The following is a 16,222-nucleotide window of genomic DNA, read 5'->3' as shown; positions in this document are numbered from 1 at the left end:
GCGGAGACCAGAGCCCTGCGCCTGGACTAACGCAGCCATCTCCCAACCAGCCCCCCAGACTCCAGGGTCCACATGGGAACTCCTGATTCCCACAAGGCCAGAACCCCTGCCACATCCGAGCCTTGGCTGACTCTGTTCCCTTCCCCTGGGGGTGCCCTCCCGAGTTAACGCTGCGAACCAAGCCCCAGTCAATTTCACGGCCACCTCTCATGCAAGGCCTCTCCTGACTCCTGCAGATCCTACTAACCACGCTTTCTTTCAGGTCCCGCACCGGCCCACCCACCATGAACCAACGCACTTCATCATGGCCCTAGAATACCATACATCATTGAGAGTACAGTGGGTGGAGAGTGAGCGGTCCTCAAAAGCAGGAGCTGTGCTGGATTGTCTTTATGGCCTACGGGGCCTGATGCCAAGAGGACCTCAGAAAATGATGGATCCGGTGCATGGGTGAATGGGTGGGCGGACAGGTAGATGGATGGATGGGCAGGTGGAGGGATGGATGGATGGATGGGTGGATGGATGGATGGGTGGGTGGATGGATGGATGGGTGGATGGATGGATGGGTGGGTGGATGGATGGATGGATGGATGGGCAGGTGGATGGATGGATGAATGGGTAGGTGGATGGGTGGGTGGGTGGATGGATGGATGGATGGATAGATGGATGGATGGGCAAGTGGATGGATGGAAGGATGGGCAGGTGGATAGATGGATGGATGGATGGGCAGGTGGATGGATGGGTGGATGGGTGGATGTGCAGGCAGGTGAATGGGTGGATGAATTGGGTGGATGAATGAATGAATAAGTCAGTGGATAGGTGTGAGCGTCTATGGGTGAGGCTGGTGGATGGATGGGCAGACATATGGACAAACAAAGTTTCCTTTCACCCTTACTTCACCTGGAAGTGAATAAATAAAGACTGATCATGACAATTTCCTAGATCTGTCTACTCAGAGGTAGACCCCTAAGGAAAATCTTTGGAAAACTTACCATTTCCGCAGGAGATTTGGGAGTGAGATAGAATTCCTTCAAGTGCAGGAAGAAGCCTTCCAGTTGTCCAATCAGCAAGAGTAAGATGACTCCATCTGCAAACTACAAAGGAGGGAACGGGAGGCAGATAGCCTGGAGGATCCCACTCTGCCTTTTACAGGCTGTGTGACCCTACGGAAGTCACACAACCTCTCTGAGCCTTTTTGAGAAATGGGGACGACACCCTGACCTCACAGAGTTGTTGTAAACAGCAGCAGATGTAAAGCAGTTATCGGGTGCCTAGCACAGAGCATGCGCTCAATAAAATGAGCTATTTTTACATTTTCTGTAAAATAGCTTCAAATCATTTTTTAAACCACATGCTGTTCCATGAGCTACAGAAGCCCAGGAGAAAACAGAGTTAAGTGTTAAATAATTCCATCAGGAGAAGGCAGAGAACAGCACACCGAGCTTATTTTGCTGGCTGCCACATTTGTATTTGTCTGTTTTGTCTGTATGTTCAGAGATAAATCTGTCACCCTAGCACCAGCACATGATATGCTAATATAATCCTATTCAATCTCTTCAAAGACACAAAACACAAGATTGAATGTTGGAGGAAAAGCCACCACGTGAAGTCCTTAATGGAATTTCCTCATATTAGGTCTATTCTGATGCTATTAGTTTGGCATATTCCCTGGTAATACCACCAAAATACCAGGGACTTTAATATCCCCTTTTATCCAGCAGTCGAAATACCATCCTCACATGTGCCATTATTCTCCAAATGTCATTATTTTACCAAGGGAGAGAGAAAGATGAAACAGGTAGAATGTAAACCTAAGAAATCATCTTGTTTATTCCCACATAAAATACAATAAAACCACAAATGTATTGTTTATTATGTGTAGACAGTGTGTCAGGTAATACACAAAACGCCTGGATGCTCATCATCTCATTTATTACTCACAGTTCTATGAGGTTGGCATCCCTGTACCCATTTTAAAAGAAGAGGAGCCTGAGGCTCAGAGAAGTCCAGGTCCAAAGCCACACAGCTAAGGTGGAGAAGGTGTCCTCAGAGCCCAGGAGCAACACGTGCCCATCTGGCTTCAGAGTCTGCTATCTCCACCCTGCAGTGTCACCACACCACGTCACACACAGACTCCTCTGCACAAACTCTGGCCTCAGCAACCTGGGCTTAAATCCCAGGTCCACCAGTTAATCGCTGTGTGACCTTGGACAAGTTAATTAACCTCTCTGTGCTTAATGTCCTCATCTGTAAAATGGGATAGTATCAGTTCCCACCTAAAGAGTTTGTTGGGAGGAGTCAGTGAGTTAATGTATGCAAAGCACTTTGCTCAGGGCCGGGCATATAGTGAGGGCAGTATCGGCTTTAGCTACCAGGCACAGGGGTATAGCAACCCCGTTCCCCGCTGGCTAATGTCAGGCTGTGCCTGAGACATCAGCAGCTCCAGTGACCAGACCTGACCTCACCACCTGCCCCCAGCCATGCTGTGTGAGCAAAACCCACGTGGCCCGAGCCCTGCACCACCACGCCCAGTTAATGTGCCCAGGGTCCAGCAGGTTCCATTGCTGCCCTGAAGGCCCTGGGCTGGCAATTAGCTTCACAGCTTCTCTGCGCCCCACTGTGTTGAGGGAAACCACAGGGCACAGCATCCTCGTCGGAGGCCACGACCCACTGGGGAAGGCTGACCTCCTAAGACTCTGTTCCTGCCCCAGAACAGTGGGCTGGGCAACTCAGGGAGTCCACAGACACGGGGCTGTGTTGGCACCTACAACCCCTCCTGGCACACGGTACAACCTAATAAACGCTGCGAGCGAATGCAGTTAGGGAAACCTCATGTGCTTTGAGTCTTGGGATTGGATAGACCAAGATTAATTTTGAAAAAAGAGCTGAAAAGTGGTTATTTTACAATGAAAAGTAATAACAGCGTAGACAAACCCCGAGATCCCCACCTCACAGGATCCCCGTCGTGCCCCTGATGGGCAATACCGCCTACCAGCAACATCCCCATTGGAGAAGAGGACCCCAAGGTTCCAAGAGGTGACACACGCCACGCCACATAGGATGGGCCCAGGCTCCCAGTGCCCTGTGGAACCCCCTCCCCATGCCCCTTCCCTGCCCCAGACCCTGCAGCTGAGTCCCTACCTGGGTGTCCAGATTCTGCACGGACAGGCCCAGGCGGTCCAGCTTCTGGTTGACGAAGTTCACGATGGCCTACCCAGGGAAGAACAAGGGCCCCAGGTCCCCAGCTTGGGTTTGCGACCTTCCCACTTGGGGTCACAAAAAGGCCCCCGCACGGCACCCGGCGCACAGCAGGTGCAGAGTGAGGTCCCGATTCCTTTCCCTTTGCCCCACTCCCACCCCCAGACTCAAGGCAGGTGGGCGGTGGGTGGGCGGGCGGCAGGAGGTACTCTTGGAACTTTGACCTCTCTTACCTCTTTCACAGCGTTCACTTTCTCCGGGGCCAGCTTAAATAATTCATCAAAGACGTCCTCTGCAGACAGAACCATTAAACACCTCATTACGATGCTATTATCTTTGGGTCAAACAGGGACTTTTTTCCACCAAAGTTTCTCAGAATAACCAGTCTCGAGGGAGATGTAGTTTTATCTCAAGGTTCTTGAATTAAAGAACAGGTCTGGGTCAGAGTCACTGCTCCCCTGGCTGTGTGGCCTGGAGAGAATCGCCTCCCCTCTCTGGGCCTTGTTTTCCTCATCTGTAAAGTATGGCTGATAATAAATACTAGGTGGGGTCATTGTAAATATCCAGTTTGGGAGCAGATAACACATTTGTGATGGTGGCTGGGCACACAGTAGGACTTAAGTAAACAGTCATCTTTCCTGCCGTGGACACCAACCCTTCCTCTGGGAACTTGCCCTGCCTCCAGCTGGTTCCCTGCTCCACCCACAAGCCCACGGGAACTGCCATAGATGGCTGAGCAGGGACCAGCCCCGCACTGACTCTTGGCCCAGAGGTCTCCTCCGCGGCGTTTGTGGATTGGCAGAATAAGGGCACCCAGCCCTCCCAGAGAGTCCGGACTTTGCTACAGCGCACAAAAGACCAGCGCCCTCCACAGCTGAGTCATGCCCACGGAGCTGCGTCTTAGCAGCTCAGGCCACTGGTCCAGCCTCAGAGGTGCCAAGTCCTCAGACTAACGCCCTTTTCCCACAAGCTGCATTCCTACTATTCGCAGCTATGCAGCTTTTCACCTTCCCCTGGGGAGAATGCTCCCCAGGCACTGAATACCCAAACCGAGTAGAAGAATTTCCCTCTTGATTCTGCCAATCAGCTGCTGTGTGACTCTGAACAAATCACTTCACCTCTCTGTGCCTCAGTTCCCTCATTAGTGAAGGGGGAAAAGTAGCACCAGATAGCATCATGCACGTTAAAATGCCCCATAAACCAATAAACATGGTGGAAACACCAGTGGTCCCTCCCAGACCTCTTGGCCTGTGGTCAGTGAAATTGTGTCCCTGAAGGAGCCAGGAATTCAGAGGCCAATGTGCACTCAGATGGCACAGGCCAGAACAGGATGGACATGCTAGAAATGGTTTTAAGGAAGCCCTTTTCCGTGTCCCTGCCCCTCATTGTGTGACCCAGCCTCATGCAGCCCCCTAACAAACACTGCTCCCTAGGCAACCCCTGTGTCCTCCGGCTGCCCCTCCACACATGCACACACAGACATCCGACCAGCCTCCTTCGTGCCTCCCCTCTCCTCCCTTTCCCCACTCAACCATTCCCAGCCCCTGTTCTCAGAAGCCCCTCGCAGGTCACTATCTCCTCCTCTGCAGGTGAGAATCCCTTGCCCATACAGCTCTTTGTCCCAAGTGGGTAAGGTTCAAGGAGGAAAAATCATGTTAAGATGGATGGATGATGAATGGATGGGTTGGTAGATGGATGAATGGATGGATAGAAGGATGGATGGATGGGTGGATGGATGGATGGATGGGTGGGTGGATGGATGGATGAATAGATGAATGGATTGGTATAAGGATGGATAGATGGATTGGTATAAGGATGGATGGATGACCAACTGGCCAGGCAGACTAAGGAATGAATGAATGAAGAAGGAAAGGCTGGCTTCATCAGTTGATTGGTGAAGATCTCTGTCACAAAAGTAGCAGCCAAATTAGTGAACAATCACTATCAAGCACTTACTCTGTGCTAAGCACATTCACAAGGTATCTTTTCACCCTCACCACCATTCTAAGAGGTGGGTGCCATTATTAATCCCATTTTACAGATGAGGAAACTGAGGCACAGACCGGTTCAGACACTTGCCCAAGTTCACGTGGCTAATAAATGGAGGAATTAGTGTTTGAACCCAGGTTGACTGGCTCCAGAGCCCACACACTGAACACTCCATAGTTGCTGCCGATGGGAATTATAAATCTCTCTACCCATGTGAGCCGTATCGTAAGAAGGAACAGCCAGATCCATGGACAGACAGACAGAAGGAGGGACAAACGGACAAGAGGGCTCGAGATACACATAGCAGACCACAAAGGAACTTGGAGCGCACCCAATAATCAACCTGTCACCATGACATGTTTGTCTCCACACGTATCCAGTAGAAAAAGATTCCCTAAATTAGGAAAGTACTCACTCGAAGGTTGGTCCTTGTCTGTGCTAAAGGGAAAATTGTAGGGGGGAAAAAAGGAAACACATGGTTAAAAAAAAACCATCCTCAAACCTGTAGTCTCTTCATATGACAAGACCCGGCAGTGGGAAGGTTGACAAAGAAACTGGGGAGCTGCTTTTTCCTGGCAGCTCTGTAAGCAGGCAGGGCCCTCGTGGAAAGCAAACGGCAAACGAGGTTCAAACCTTCCCCTGAGGCTCCCACACCTAGAAATGTCTGGATTGTGTCCTTTCTGTGGCTGCTGTTTTAGTTTGCAGGGGGGCATGTTACACACACAAGAAAAACACACGCATCCTAACTTTAGAGCTGGTGCATGTTTACATATGTACATGCATGTGTAATCACCACCCCCAACAAGGCACAGAACCTTCCTAGCACCCCCAATGTGCTCCCCCGTCCCATTACACCCCACAAAGGTTACCACTGCTCTGATTTGTCTTGTTGGCCTTTCATTTTGTCTGTTCGTCTATGAAATGAAATCGTATGTACTCTCTTGTGTCTGGCTTCTTTCACTCCCTTTCTATTGTTTTCGAGTGGTTTTTCTTTGACTTTGTTGCTAAATTCTCTGCCCCAGCGCACCTCCTAGAAGCAAGGTTCTGGGACCCAAGTAGGCCGAACTCTCCCTGGAGAGCCGGGCGGCCCCTCTGACCGTGGCCCTGGGGGGTGGAGAGGGCAGCCTGAGACTCAGGGCTCAGCACGGAGGCAGCTGCCAGGAGGGGCACAAGTCCCTGTGCTGCCCTCACAGACATTTCTGAGCTCATCAGCGGCTGAGAAGGGTGATTTTAGGGCTATGAAGGGAGAAGGGGTGCAGCGCCCATGACCGCTAACTGCACCCTCCCTCTCAAGTTCCCCAAACTTGGAGCCTGAAGCTTCAGCCTTGACAGGGCCCCGTGCAGAGTCGCTCAGCGGCTGGGTGACAGAGAGGTCACTTAGCCTCCCCGAGTCGGGGTGGGGCTGGGGTGGTTGGAGGTGGGGGGGCAAGCCCTCCTCCCAGGGTGACCTTGGGAGGGTAAATGGGCCAACAAGCGCACGGGCCCCGCTGGCAGGAGGGACCAGCAGAGGTCTGCTTCCTCCGCCCTTGGCCATGCTCGGCTCACACGCCTGGACCACAGACCTTACCCGTCATCAGCTGGCAGAGGTTTGAGCCCTTCCCCCCACCCCATCCCCAATGGACATCCAGGAGCCGTAGACCGGAAGGGCCTCAGGGCTGGGGGCATACAGGAGGGGGAATGTCCCCTCACATACATCACTTATAACTCTCACAGCAGCCCCAACAAGTAGGCATGGGTCCCCCTTTATCAGAGGCGTGAAGAAGCTCAGAGAGGGGGAGTGACTTGCCCAAGGGCACACAGCTCAGACATGGCTGGTCTGGGATTTCAGTCCAGGTGGGGCTGGCTGTCCAGCCTGTGAGCAGAAGAGAACTGAACTCACCCAGCTGGGGTTGCCGAGGGTAAAATGGGTTAAGGGAGCTGAAACAGCCCCGTGCCCTGCACACAGTGGGCCTTCAGTAAGTGTTAGACCGGAAAGGAGAATCCACAACTTTCCTGCAAGGAACCCACTCTCAGATCAAAACCGTAAAGACCTTTGGACAAGACAGGGGCGGGCTGCGAAGTGGGGAAGCCAGGCAGCCACATGTGTCAGGGTCTGGAGAAATACTGCCCGGCAGGGAGAGCCAGGGGCCCTCTGCAGCTCTTGCAACTTTGCAAAGATGAGAAACATTCTGCCTGTACCCAGTAAAGATTCTACAATTCACGGGGCAGAACAAACGTCCCAAACCCAGGGGCCTGCAGCAGGGCTGGGCTCCCACCCAGGGAACGGGGCAGGGACCTGGGCAGGTGCCCGGAAGTGTGGGCCTACAGGTGGCAGGAGGGAGGGACCCTTGGCTGAGGTCAGTTACAATCTCCAACAAAAGGGAATCCAGTAATGCAAAGCGGCCGCGTCTCCCTGGAGAGACAGCGCAGCTGGGGTGTTGGAGGGCTTGGGTCGGGGGTACGAGGTACATGTATGGTTTCCTTTACCACCCAGGCAGTCAGGAGTTTAGGCCACAGGCCAGCCTGGTCCCGCGCTGCTAAGGCCCTTCTAAAGGTTGACCTGAGGCCTGCAGTTCAAAGACGCCTAATGGGAACCCCTGCTTCTCCCAGACCCCAGGACTCTGCGGCTCTCTTGTTGCCGAGCGCACGTGCCCGGCCCTCGTCCCGATGTGAGTGTTTCCACCTCTGCCACGAAGCACATGCTGTGCAGGTGGGTATCGAGGCAGAGGGGAGAGCTCATTGGCTGATGGACTTCTGGTGTCCTGCGTGCGCGGACAGATGAAAGGCCGACAGCTGGCTGACCCGGGCACTCCAGGTCCCAGCCCCACCCCGTACACAGTAGGTGCTCACTAAGCGCTGGTGGTATGAGCGAGCCCGCGGCGCCCTTGCCTCCTGGCACCGGTTGTAAGTTTCACGCCCGGCTGCAGAATCTCCCCGCCATGGATGAGGGAAAGGTTTCCCGACAGCACCCGGATCCAGGTGTTAGGAAACCGGCCTGGGTTTGGGGTCCAGAGACCCCAGTTTCCCGGTCCCTCCTGGCCCCCAGTGCCTGCAGTGTGACCTCATGACCGAGGGCCAGAGCCCCTGCTGACCCCAGCTCTGCCTGTTTTGCCGGGCTTTGCGGAGGGTGGCGGGCAAGCCCTGTGAGGGCCAGTGCAGGCCCCGCAGCAATTAGAGGGGTCGGCAGAGTGAGGGCCCCTCCCAAGAAGGTCAGGCAGGTCTGCCCCGCCCCCGGCCCCAGGCCCCAGGCTCCACCGCCCATTCCTGAGAAAGCACAGCTGGCCTCGCCCCTGGTCCCGCCCTCACCCACACTCAGTGAGTTGCTCCACCGCCATCTCCGACTTCAGGCCACTCTTGGTGCTCTAGGAAAGAGAAAAGGGGATGGAAAGGAGGAACCACAGAAAATTCTAGGACCATGCCTGCCACTAGAGGAGACTGTAGTGGCCAAAGCAGCCCCAAGGGACCCAGTTTACTCTGCCTCATCTGCTCCTCAAGGGGGCCTCCTGGGCAGCCCTCACCACTGGGGCCAGCTTGTCCTTCTTCCCACAGGCCTTGAGCCCCACGAGGATGGGGACCACGTCTGCCTCGTTCCCCAGGTATCCCCAAAGTCTGCCCAGTGCCTGGCTCACAGGGTATCAATGGACATGTGTTCATCTGAATAACAAATGAATGAGTGGGTGAATGAATGAATGAGTGAGTGGGTGGGTGGGTGAATGAGTGAATGAGTGAGTGAATGAATGAGTGGGTGAATGCATGAAGGAATGAAGTCACTTCTGATTTACATACATGTAAACAAAGCCATGACACCGCTCAGTGGAGAATTCAAGTCCATTGTTTTGAACAAGTAAGAGTACATTCTCCTGAGTTTGGCTGGACTCAGCGTGTTCTGTCGGGTGGGTTAAAGGGAAGCCGGCTGCCCCCCAGGTACCCAGGGGCTGGGGGAGGGGAGAGCGGGGAGCGGAAGCAGGTGGGGCCTGTTTGTGGCGCTCGGGGTCTGTCTGAGAGAGAAGGCATGGATTCCCGGGGCATCAGCTACAGCAGAAGTCCTGCACGTGCTAGACAGGGAGCGCCCCGTGGGTGGAGAAACCCAGAAAGGTCCCTGGAAACTTTGTCACGCTCATCTGTCGAGGGATGAGACCATCACAGTGAGAGGGCAGGGGCTGTGGCCCAGTGGTGTGAAGACTCCAGAAAGGCCGTGAACAGATGGTCACTTATGGCCCACGTGGTTGCCGTCAGCCGGGACCTTCCTGATGCCTCAGGCAGGTGCCGTCTGCTGAGCAGGTGGGAGTGGCCGGCCCACAGCCCTCCTCGTGGCTTCACTGGCCTCTCAGCATCTCCCGCCCACAGCTCTGGCCCAACCCCCCACTGCTGTCCTGGTGGGATTCGGTGTTTCTCGTGGCTCCCTGGAGCTCACCCCAGTTCAGCCCCCGCCCCGTGCAGCAAGCTCCCATCCAGGGTGTGGCGATGCGGCCCTGAGATGTTCCGCCAGCAGGCAGTCATCCTCCGGCGCCCTGCGCCTTACCTCCATGATGATCACCTCCACCTTGACATTGGTCGGGAGGGACAGCTCCGGCTGGAAGCGCTTGGCCAGGGCCACGAGGAGATGCAGGGTGGCCAGCAGGTCCTTGTTGAAGATGCCTGGGAGGGGAGGGGGCACAAGGTCAAAGCCCTGGGGGACGACCAAACCTGGGGCCACATGGTGGGTTCCTTGTCGTCACAACCACCCTCTGCAGGCCGAGGAGCTCTGTGTCCAGCCTTCAGGAGAGCAGAGGTCCGGAGACCTACATTTGGAACCTAAGAATAGTCACACTTTGCCCCAGTCATCCCTCTTCTGCAAGTACAGCCCAAGGGCACAATCCACCCTGTGGACAGGGATTTTAACACACAGATGTTCACTGCAGTGCTGTTTAAACAGCTAAACGTCCCACAGCAGGGCCCTGGGTGAACAAATTGTTAGATTTAAGCTGAATGCGACCTGATTCGGGGCCAACATTACAAACATCAATTACTGAATGTGAGACTTGCAGTGGCGAAGGTAGTGGCAGGGGACCCAACAAAAACCGGGTTTGAAAACTGTTACATCCTCACTACCCAACCTTGGTGAAGCTATTCAATGTCTCTTGGCCTCAGTTTTCTCATCTGGAAAATGGGGAAGATGTAGAGGTTGGAATGGCAGGAAATCATACCAAATGGTTAATGGGGTGGGGCTTTGCACACTCTCATTTCTTAGGAGCAGGCACTGCAGATGCAACTCAGCTAAATTAATGAAGCAGGACAGTTAGTGCCCATCTGACGAGGTAGATGAGGGCGTGTGTGATGCTTGGAACTCAGCAAGCAGTGGCCACATTATGAACAGGCTGCGTTTTATCACCCTCATGCTGTGCTTCAAGGCGGCACCCCCCGCACCCCGAGTAGGGGGGCTGTGATTCTGCCTCCCCCCCCCCCCGCCCCCGACACCAGCCCCACGCACTCTCCACGCTCCACTTGGCCTGCGGCTCCTCCACCTGCAGGTTCTGGCCGGCGGCCTCCAGGACCACCGCGAGCTTGCGCCTCTGGCTGGCCGCGGTCAAGGCGATCTCCTCCACATCCAGCTTGACTCCAGTCAGCTTCTCTGAGGGCAGGAGAAGGAGTAAGAGGGAGAGAGAGGGTGGGAAAGGCTGGCGGGGGGGGACAGTTGGGGCCCCTGCAGGGGACCCACGGCTAGTTTGCTTCCTCCAGGGAGGCAGCGTGCTGCCCTTCCCCACGGGGCACGCAGGCTGCATGATGGGGTGAGCTCTGCCCCGGGCCCACCTCACGTTGACCATCCCTGTGCCCCACCCCGCAGCCTCCCACACATCAACGTGCTTCTCATGCCTGTGGGGCAGGGTGGCTCAGTTGTTAAAGCCGAGACCCCTGGCTCCCCCACTTTCTTCACGGTGAGACCTTGGACAAGGTACCAGGCCTCCCAGAGCTCAGTTTCCTGGTCTGTAAAATGGGCATAGTTACAGGACAGAGTTGTTCTGAGGATTAACTGCACCTGCTCCGTGGCAAGGGCTCAGGAAGCTGTAGCTCGTGGGGCTGTCCTGCAGCCAGTCTGCCAAGGGCACCGCAGAGGGCACTGAGCAGGCCCCAGGCTGGCCCAAGGGGAATCGGGACCACCCAGCCCTCCAGGACTGCCCAGCTTTGGAAGCAGCCACTTACGGAAAAGGTGGTGCAGGATGAGTCCGTCGAAAATATCCTCCTCCAGGCTGCGGACCACGATGTGCTCGGGCAGGAGCTCAGCATTGATCCACTCCATCAGCACCTGTGGGCCCCGAGCGACAGCTGGCCCGCAGCCACTCCTCACCCGGCCTCTCACCAGGCTCAGCTCTGCCCTCCTCCCACCAGCCAGCTCCTACCCGTCCTTCAAGGCCAGGAAAAGCATCACCTCCTCTGGGAAGCCTGCTCTGATCTCCCAGGCTGAGTCAGGGGCCTGCTCTGGGCTCCCGAAGACCTGAGCACTGCGGGCTATTGTTTGTTCTGTGTAAGGTTTTGGTAATACACGGGCGCTGGTGACCCGCCCCCTCCCGCAAACTGCAGCAAAGCCCGAGGGCTGTCCTTGGAGGTCAGAAGTGCAGAGAAGCAGCACCCCATCCCTTTAAGGGAGCAGCCCGAGCTACACGGGACTTGGTGGATAAACACCCCAACTCCTCTGCCCCAGCAGGAAGCCTCCAAGGTGCCCGCTCCATACTGGCTCCCAGAGGTTCCCAGACAGCTTGAGCTCCGACAACCATCACCTGCTCCATCACCCACCCTGGGTGTCTCCTTCCCACCTGTCTTACTTCCCTGCTCCCCTTCCTTGTCTCCTGCGATTACCTCCCAACTCAATATTTGCACCTGAATCTTTAGTTCAGGATCAGCTTCTGGAGGAACCCAATCTAAGATGAAGTGTCAGCACGCCACCAGGTTTTCTTCTGTGTCCCAGGGCCCAGTAGAGGGAAAAGTGGATGGGGGGGATGGAGAGAATGGGAGGGAGGAAGAAAAGGATGGAAAATGGGCCACAAATCCTCTAGGGGGTCAAAGGTGGTGCAGGCCAGGAGGCCTCCTTGGAGGAGGCAACAGAAAGGCCCCATGGAGACTACAGAAGTAGGGTAGAGGAAAATGGAGGTCCCAAGCCTGTGCCCAGCTGGTCCTACAGCCAGGAAGAGTACCAAGAAGTGGGTGATGCATGCCTATCCCTGCCCACTTCGCCAGCTGTCCTTTGCCCTGGGCAGCTGAGCCAGAGAAGGAGCACAAGATTGGGGGCCAACAACCTGGGTCAAATCCCAGCTCTGTCACTGGCCAGCCATGTGTCCCCCACAGGTCAGGTCACTTCTCCGAGCCTCACCATCTGCTCCCTGGGATGCAGGTGCCAACAGATCCCTCTCAGCTGCCGTGAAGTTTGCTGGCATCATGTACGTAAAGGCACACAGTCGGTGCTCAATAAATATTCCTTCACACAGCCACTCAGCAAGTCTCCCGGGGGCCTGCGGGATCGCCACCCACCAGCCTGAGGTCGGGGAGGGGAGGGGGCGGCCTGTGGTCCCCACCCCAGGAAGACAAAAAGACTCCTCCAGAGAAAGAGGGTCAGAGAAGGATGCCACACCTTTTGCAGTTCTTCAAATTTGGGATCCTTCCTGGAAGTGGGTGGCAGGAACTTCTTCTTTTCTCCTGGAAGCAGAGATGAGCATATGTGCCTGGGGACCCTGCAGGCCGCCCCCAGAGCTGGCACCTCGACCACAAGAGGAAATCGGTCGCGCTGCTTCACACGCACACACACACATGCACACACACGTGCATACAAGTGCACTCACACACACACACCCCTGCACACACACATGTACAAACGCACAGATGCACAGACACATGCACCCACACACACAGACACACACAGCCATAAACACACAGGCACACATACACACACACGCACTCACACACAGAGACACACACAGACACACACACACACCCTGAGCACCAAACATCCAAAGAGATTGATTTCCCGGACACGCCTCATCCTCTGCACCTCCCTTCCTTTGCCCGTGCTCTTCCAGCCTCCCCCGAATGCCCTTCCCCCCTGCATTTCCCTCATGAACACCAGCTTATCCTCAGACACTGCAGTATTTATATTTTGGGAACATACTTAAAGTCGAAAACTATTTCTTGTCTATCTGGAATTCACATTTAACTGGGCATCCTCTGTTTTACCAGGCAACTCTACCCACATATATAAGAAGGAGCCACGGCTCAGACGAGCCCAGAGTCCCGGGCTCCAAGGGGCCAGGACAGAGTTCACCGGCATCTCTCTGGCTCCCCAATATGGGCACGACGCTGAGGCTGCCTGGCTCGTCCTCTGAGCCCCAAGACCTGGGTCAGCATCTCCTGCAAGTTTAAGAACCTCAGAACCCACAAGGGTCAGGGCCAAGGGGGACCTCTGGAATCGAGTCCCAAAGGATGGGGTGGGAAACTGAGCCACCCAGTGGGGCCCCCTTGCCCAAATCCACAAAATGCATTGCCTCTGTGTTCATGTGGCCCAGCTGGAGATGTCTAGACTAGACGTTCTGAAAACATTTGCGTACCACCCAGCCCCGTGTGTTCTGCCGAGAGGAGGGCGGGCCCTTGACAGACGCTTGGGGAGAGAGCGAGCGAGTGTGTGAATGGCTGTGGCCCTTTCCTGGAGCAGATTTCTTGCCACTCTGAATCATACCATGTTCCAGCTGTGCCTGCCAGAACTCTCAGTATCTCTAAACCAACTCTAAAACAAAAAATAAATATTTTTTCAAATCACTAAGCCCTACCACCCAAACTGCAATTTTCCTCATGATGCTTTCCAACCTGAAACCACTTGTAAAACGAGAACGCCAGTTAACGGAGTCAGCCCCGCGACCCTGGACTTGGTGCTCTGCTACGTTACTCCCTGTGCCTCAGTTTCCTCGTCTGTAAAAAGGAGGTAAAAACACCCATCCTCAGAGTAATAGGTGAGGTGCTGCGTATAAGAAGTTCTCAGCACAGCCCCAGCCCAGACTGCGCACACACAGCAATCAGTATCCTCATTAACCTGGAGGTGTGCGGTTATGTGGGATACGGGGATAACTCTGTGGAAGGTTCCAGAAGCAGGGGGTCAAGTATAAAGCAGAAGGCATAGGCAGAGGCTGGACAGAACCGGGTGTCCAGCTGACAACTTAGAAAAGCAATGCAGTACCCAGCACGGCTTGTTCGGTTCTTACAAGGCAGATCCTCCCCCCCACCCCCCGCCGGCCCAGCACCTTGTGAGAGTGTCTCCCCGGGCGGTGGGTCCACCCTCCCGGGGACCTGCAGCAGGTTGTAGAGGGGCTCCGGCTCCATCACTGCCTTGCCGGCCCTGGGGATGCAGGAAACAGGACATCACCATCCGAGTCACTCTAAACTCACTCTGTGTGTCGTTTCCTCCAGACCAGGAGGCACAGGGAGAGAGAGAGTGGGAGCTGGCTTTAGATGGACAAGTCACCGCACTGCCTGGGCAAAGGGATGGGGCCCCTGGTGAGAGGGAAGCTCGGAGCCGATCCTTGCAGGACACAGGTGCGGAGAAAGGCAGCGACTGAGGTCTCGACCTGGGCAAAGGCTTGGCCGGGAGATGGGGTCCTTGGTCAGGCGCAGCGCGGCCAGCCCATGGCCCCACTGCAGCACACGGGAAGCCCACCCACCCTGGGCAGTAGGATCAAGGGAGCAGCCCACTTCTCAGAGCTTCATGGATCTAGAAGACCCTCGGGCTGAGCTCCAGGGGGAAATCTGGGCGGGCTGCGTGGAGCCGCTATGGCTGGTTGCGGTGAACACACCGATGGGTGCCATCTGCAGACCAGGAGCTCCTGCGGGGGCGGGGCTGGGGGACAGCAGGCCTGTCCTCTCTGGGCCCTGCGCCTGAGTCGGGGGGACATAGAGAGGCACCGCAGACTGTGAGTGAGTGAACGGGGCTGGCGTGCAGGCTGGGCTCTCAGGGGGGTGGCCTGGCCCTGTCTGGCCCCAATTCTGAGCTTGTCACCCCGGTCTGTCATGGTGGTTTGGGGGTCTCTTTGCTTGCCGGGAAGGGCCAGCATTCCCAGAGCCCGCAGGTACCCTTCCTCGTCCTTGCCGGGGGCAGGGGCCAGGCTCCCCCCGGGCCCGGCAGATTCAGAACCTCCTTCCTGGTCCCCTGGACTCACTTCCTCTCCCGCTCGGCTGAGGGCCCTGCCCTCCCACTTTCTCTCCTGCCCCCCCACTTTCTCTCCTGCCCCTGGGTCTTCCCCAGCACTCCCAATCCCAAGCGGACATTCGGGGCAGGGGCCTCATGCAGCCGAAGCTGGTGGTCAGCTCCAGCCCCGGGGAGGCCTGGCTGCAGCAGCAGGGCCCAGAGCTGCGGTGAGACGGAAGCATTCGCAGGGCTGTGGCCACCCTGTCACGCTGGCAGCCAGCCTGGGGACACCGGGGCACTGTCTGTGGCTCCGTCCTGCCCTAAAGTGTGGGAGGGGAGAGAACACAGCCGCTGGGCCAACTCCATCCCCAATATTCCCAAGCTTCCTTTTGGACGGGATTCGGTTCAAAGGGTGTGGCCAGAGGAGAGGAAAGAACTTGGCCTGGGGGTTAAGAGATTGGGTTCCAGGCTGGCTCCTCCTCATTCTGGCTGTGTGACTTTGGGCAAATACCCTCCCCTCTCTGGTCCTGATATTTCCTTACAAGGAGGGGCTGGACTCGATGCTCGCCAAAGGCAGCTGAGTGGACGCAGAGCTGGGAGCGGCCTCCAGCCATCAGCAGCCCCGGGCAGCCCCTTCCGTGAGCTGGGCCTCTGTTTCTTCATCTGGAGACTGGGGCTGGCCTTTCTCCCCAACACATCGGATGAAGCTTAGGGGAGATGACAGGGTGGAAAGGGAGACTCTTGGCCTGGCTACACGAGAGGTGGGCAAGGGCCCTTCTGGCTGTCTGGGCCTCTGGGGCGGGAGGAACGGCCACCTCTAAGCCTGGGTGGCGAGAGGGCCACCGGGGCGCAGGGTCTGCCTTGCCGGCTCCCTCCCGGTGGCGGCTCAGCTAAGCCTGTGCTCTCTGGGCTGCG

The 16,222-nt window shown here is 56.1% G+C and overlaps 1 protein-coding gene across 1 annotated transcript in view; it reads right to left on the bottom strand.

Annotated features, from left to right (window-relative positions):
* The window catches only part of PARVG (parvin gamma), a 28,713-nt gene that overhangs the window by 6,814 nt on the left and 5,677 nt on the right, over window positions 1–16,222 (bottom strand). The window contains exons 2-11 of the mRNA XM_082350867.1: window positions 14,427–14,521; window positions 12,770–12,834; window positions 11,347–11,449; window positions 10,637–10,777; window positions 9,689–9,804; window positions 8,473–8,528; window positions 5,603–5,625; window positions 3,432–3,490; window positions 3,142–3,210; window positions 993–1,094 (exon numbers count right to left, since the gene is read on the bottom strand). Of these exons, the coding sequence (XP_082206993.1) occupies window positions 993–1,094; window positions 3,142–3,210; window positions 3,432–3,490; window positions 5,603–5,625; window positions 8,473–8,528; window positions 9,689–9,804; window positions 10,637–10,777; window positions 11,347–11,449; window positions 12,770–12,834; window positions 14,427–14,521 (829 nt within the window). The remainder of the gene's footprint in view (window positions 1–992; window positions 1,095–3,141; window positions 3,211–3,431; window positions 3,491–5,602; window positions 5,626–8,472; window positions 8,529–9,688; window positions 9,805–10,636; window positions 10,778–11,346; window positions 11,450–12,769; window positions 12,835–14,426; window positions 14,522–16,222) is intronic.

This window comes from Balaenoptera borealis (genome assembly GCF_965194805.1).
Source record: "Balaenoptera borealis genome assembly, chromosome: 13".
Classification (NCBI taxonomy): domain Eukaryota; kingdom Metazoa; phylum Chordata; class Mammalia; order Artiodactyla; family Balaenopteridae; genus Balaenoptera; species Balaenoptera borealis.
Note: the sequence above shows the minus strand (reverse complement) of the source record. Positions and strands in the feature narration are given on the sequence as shown.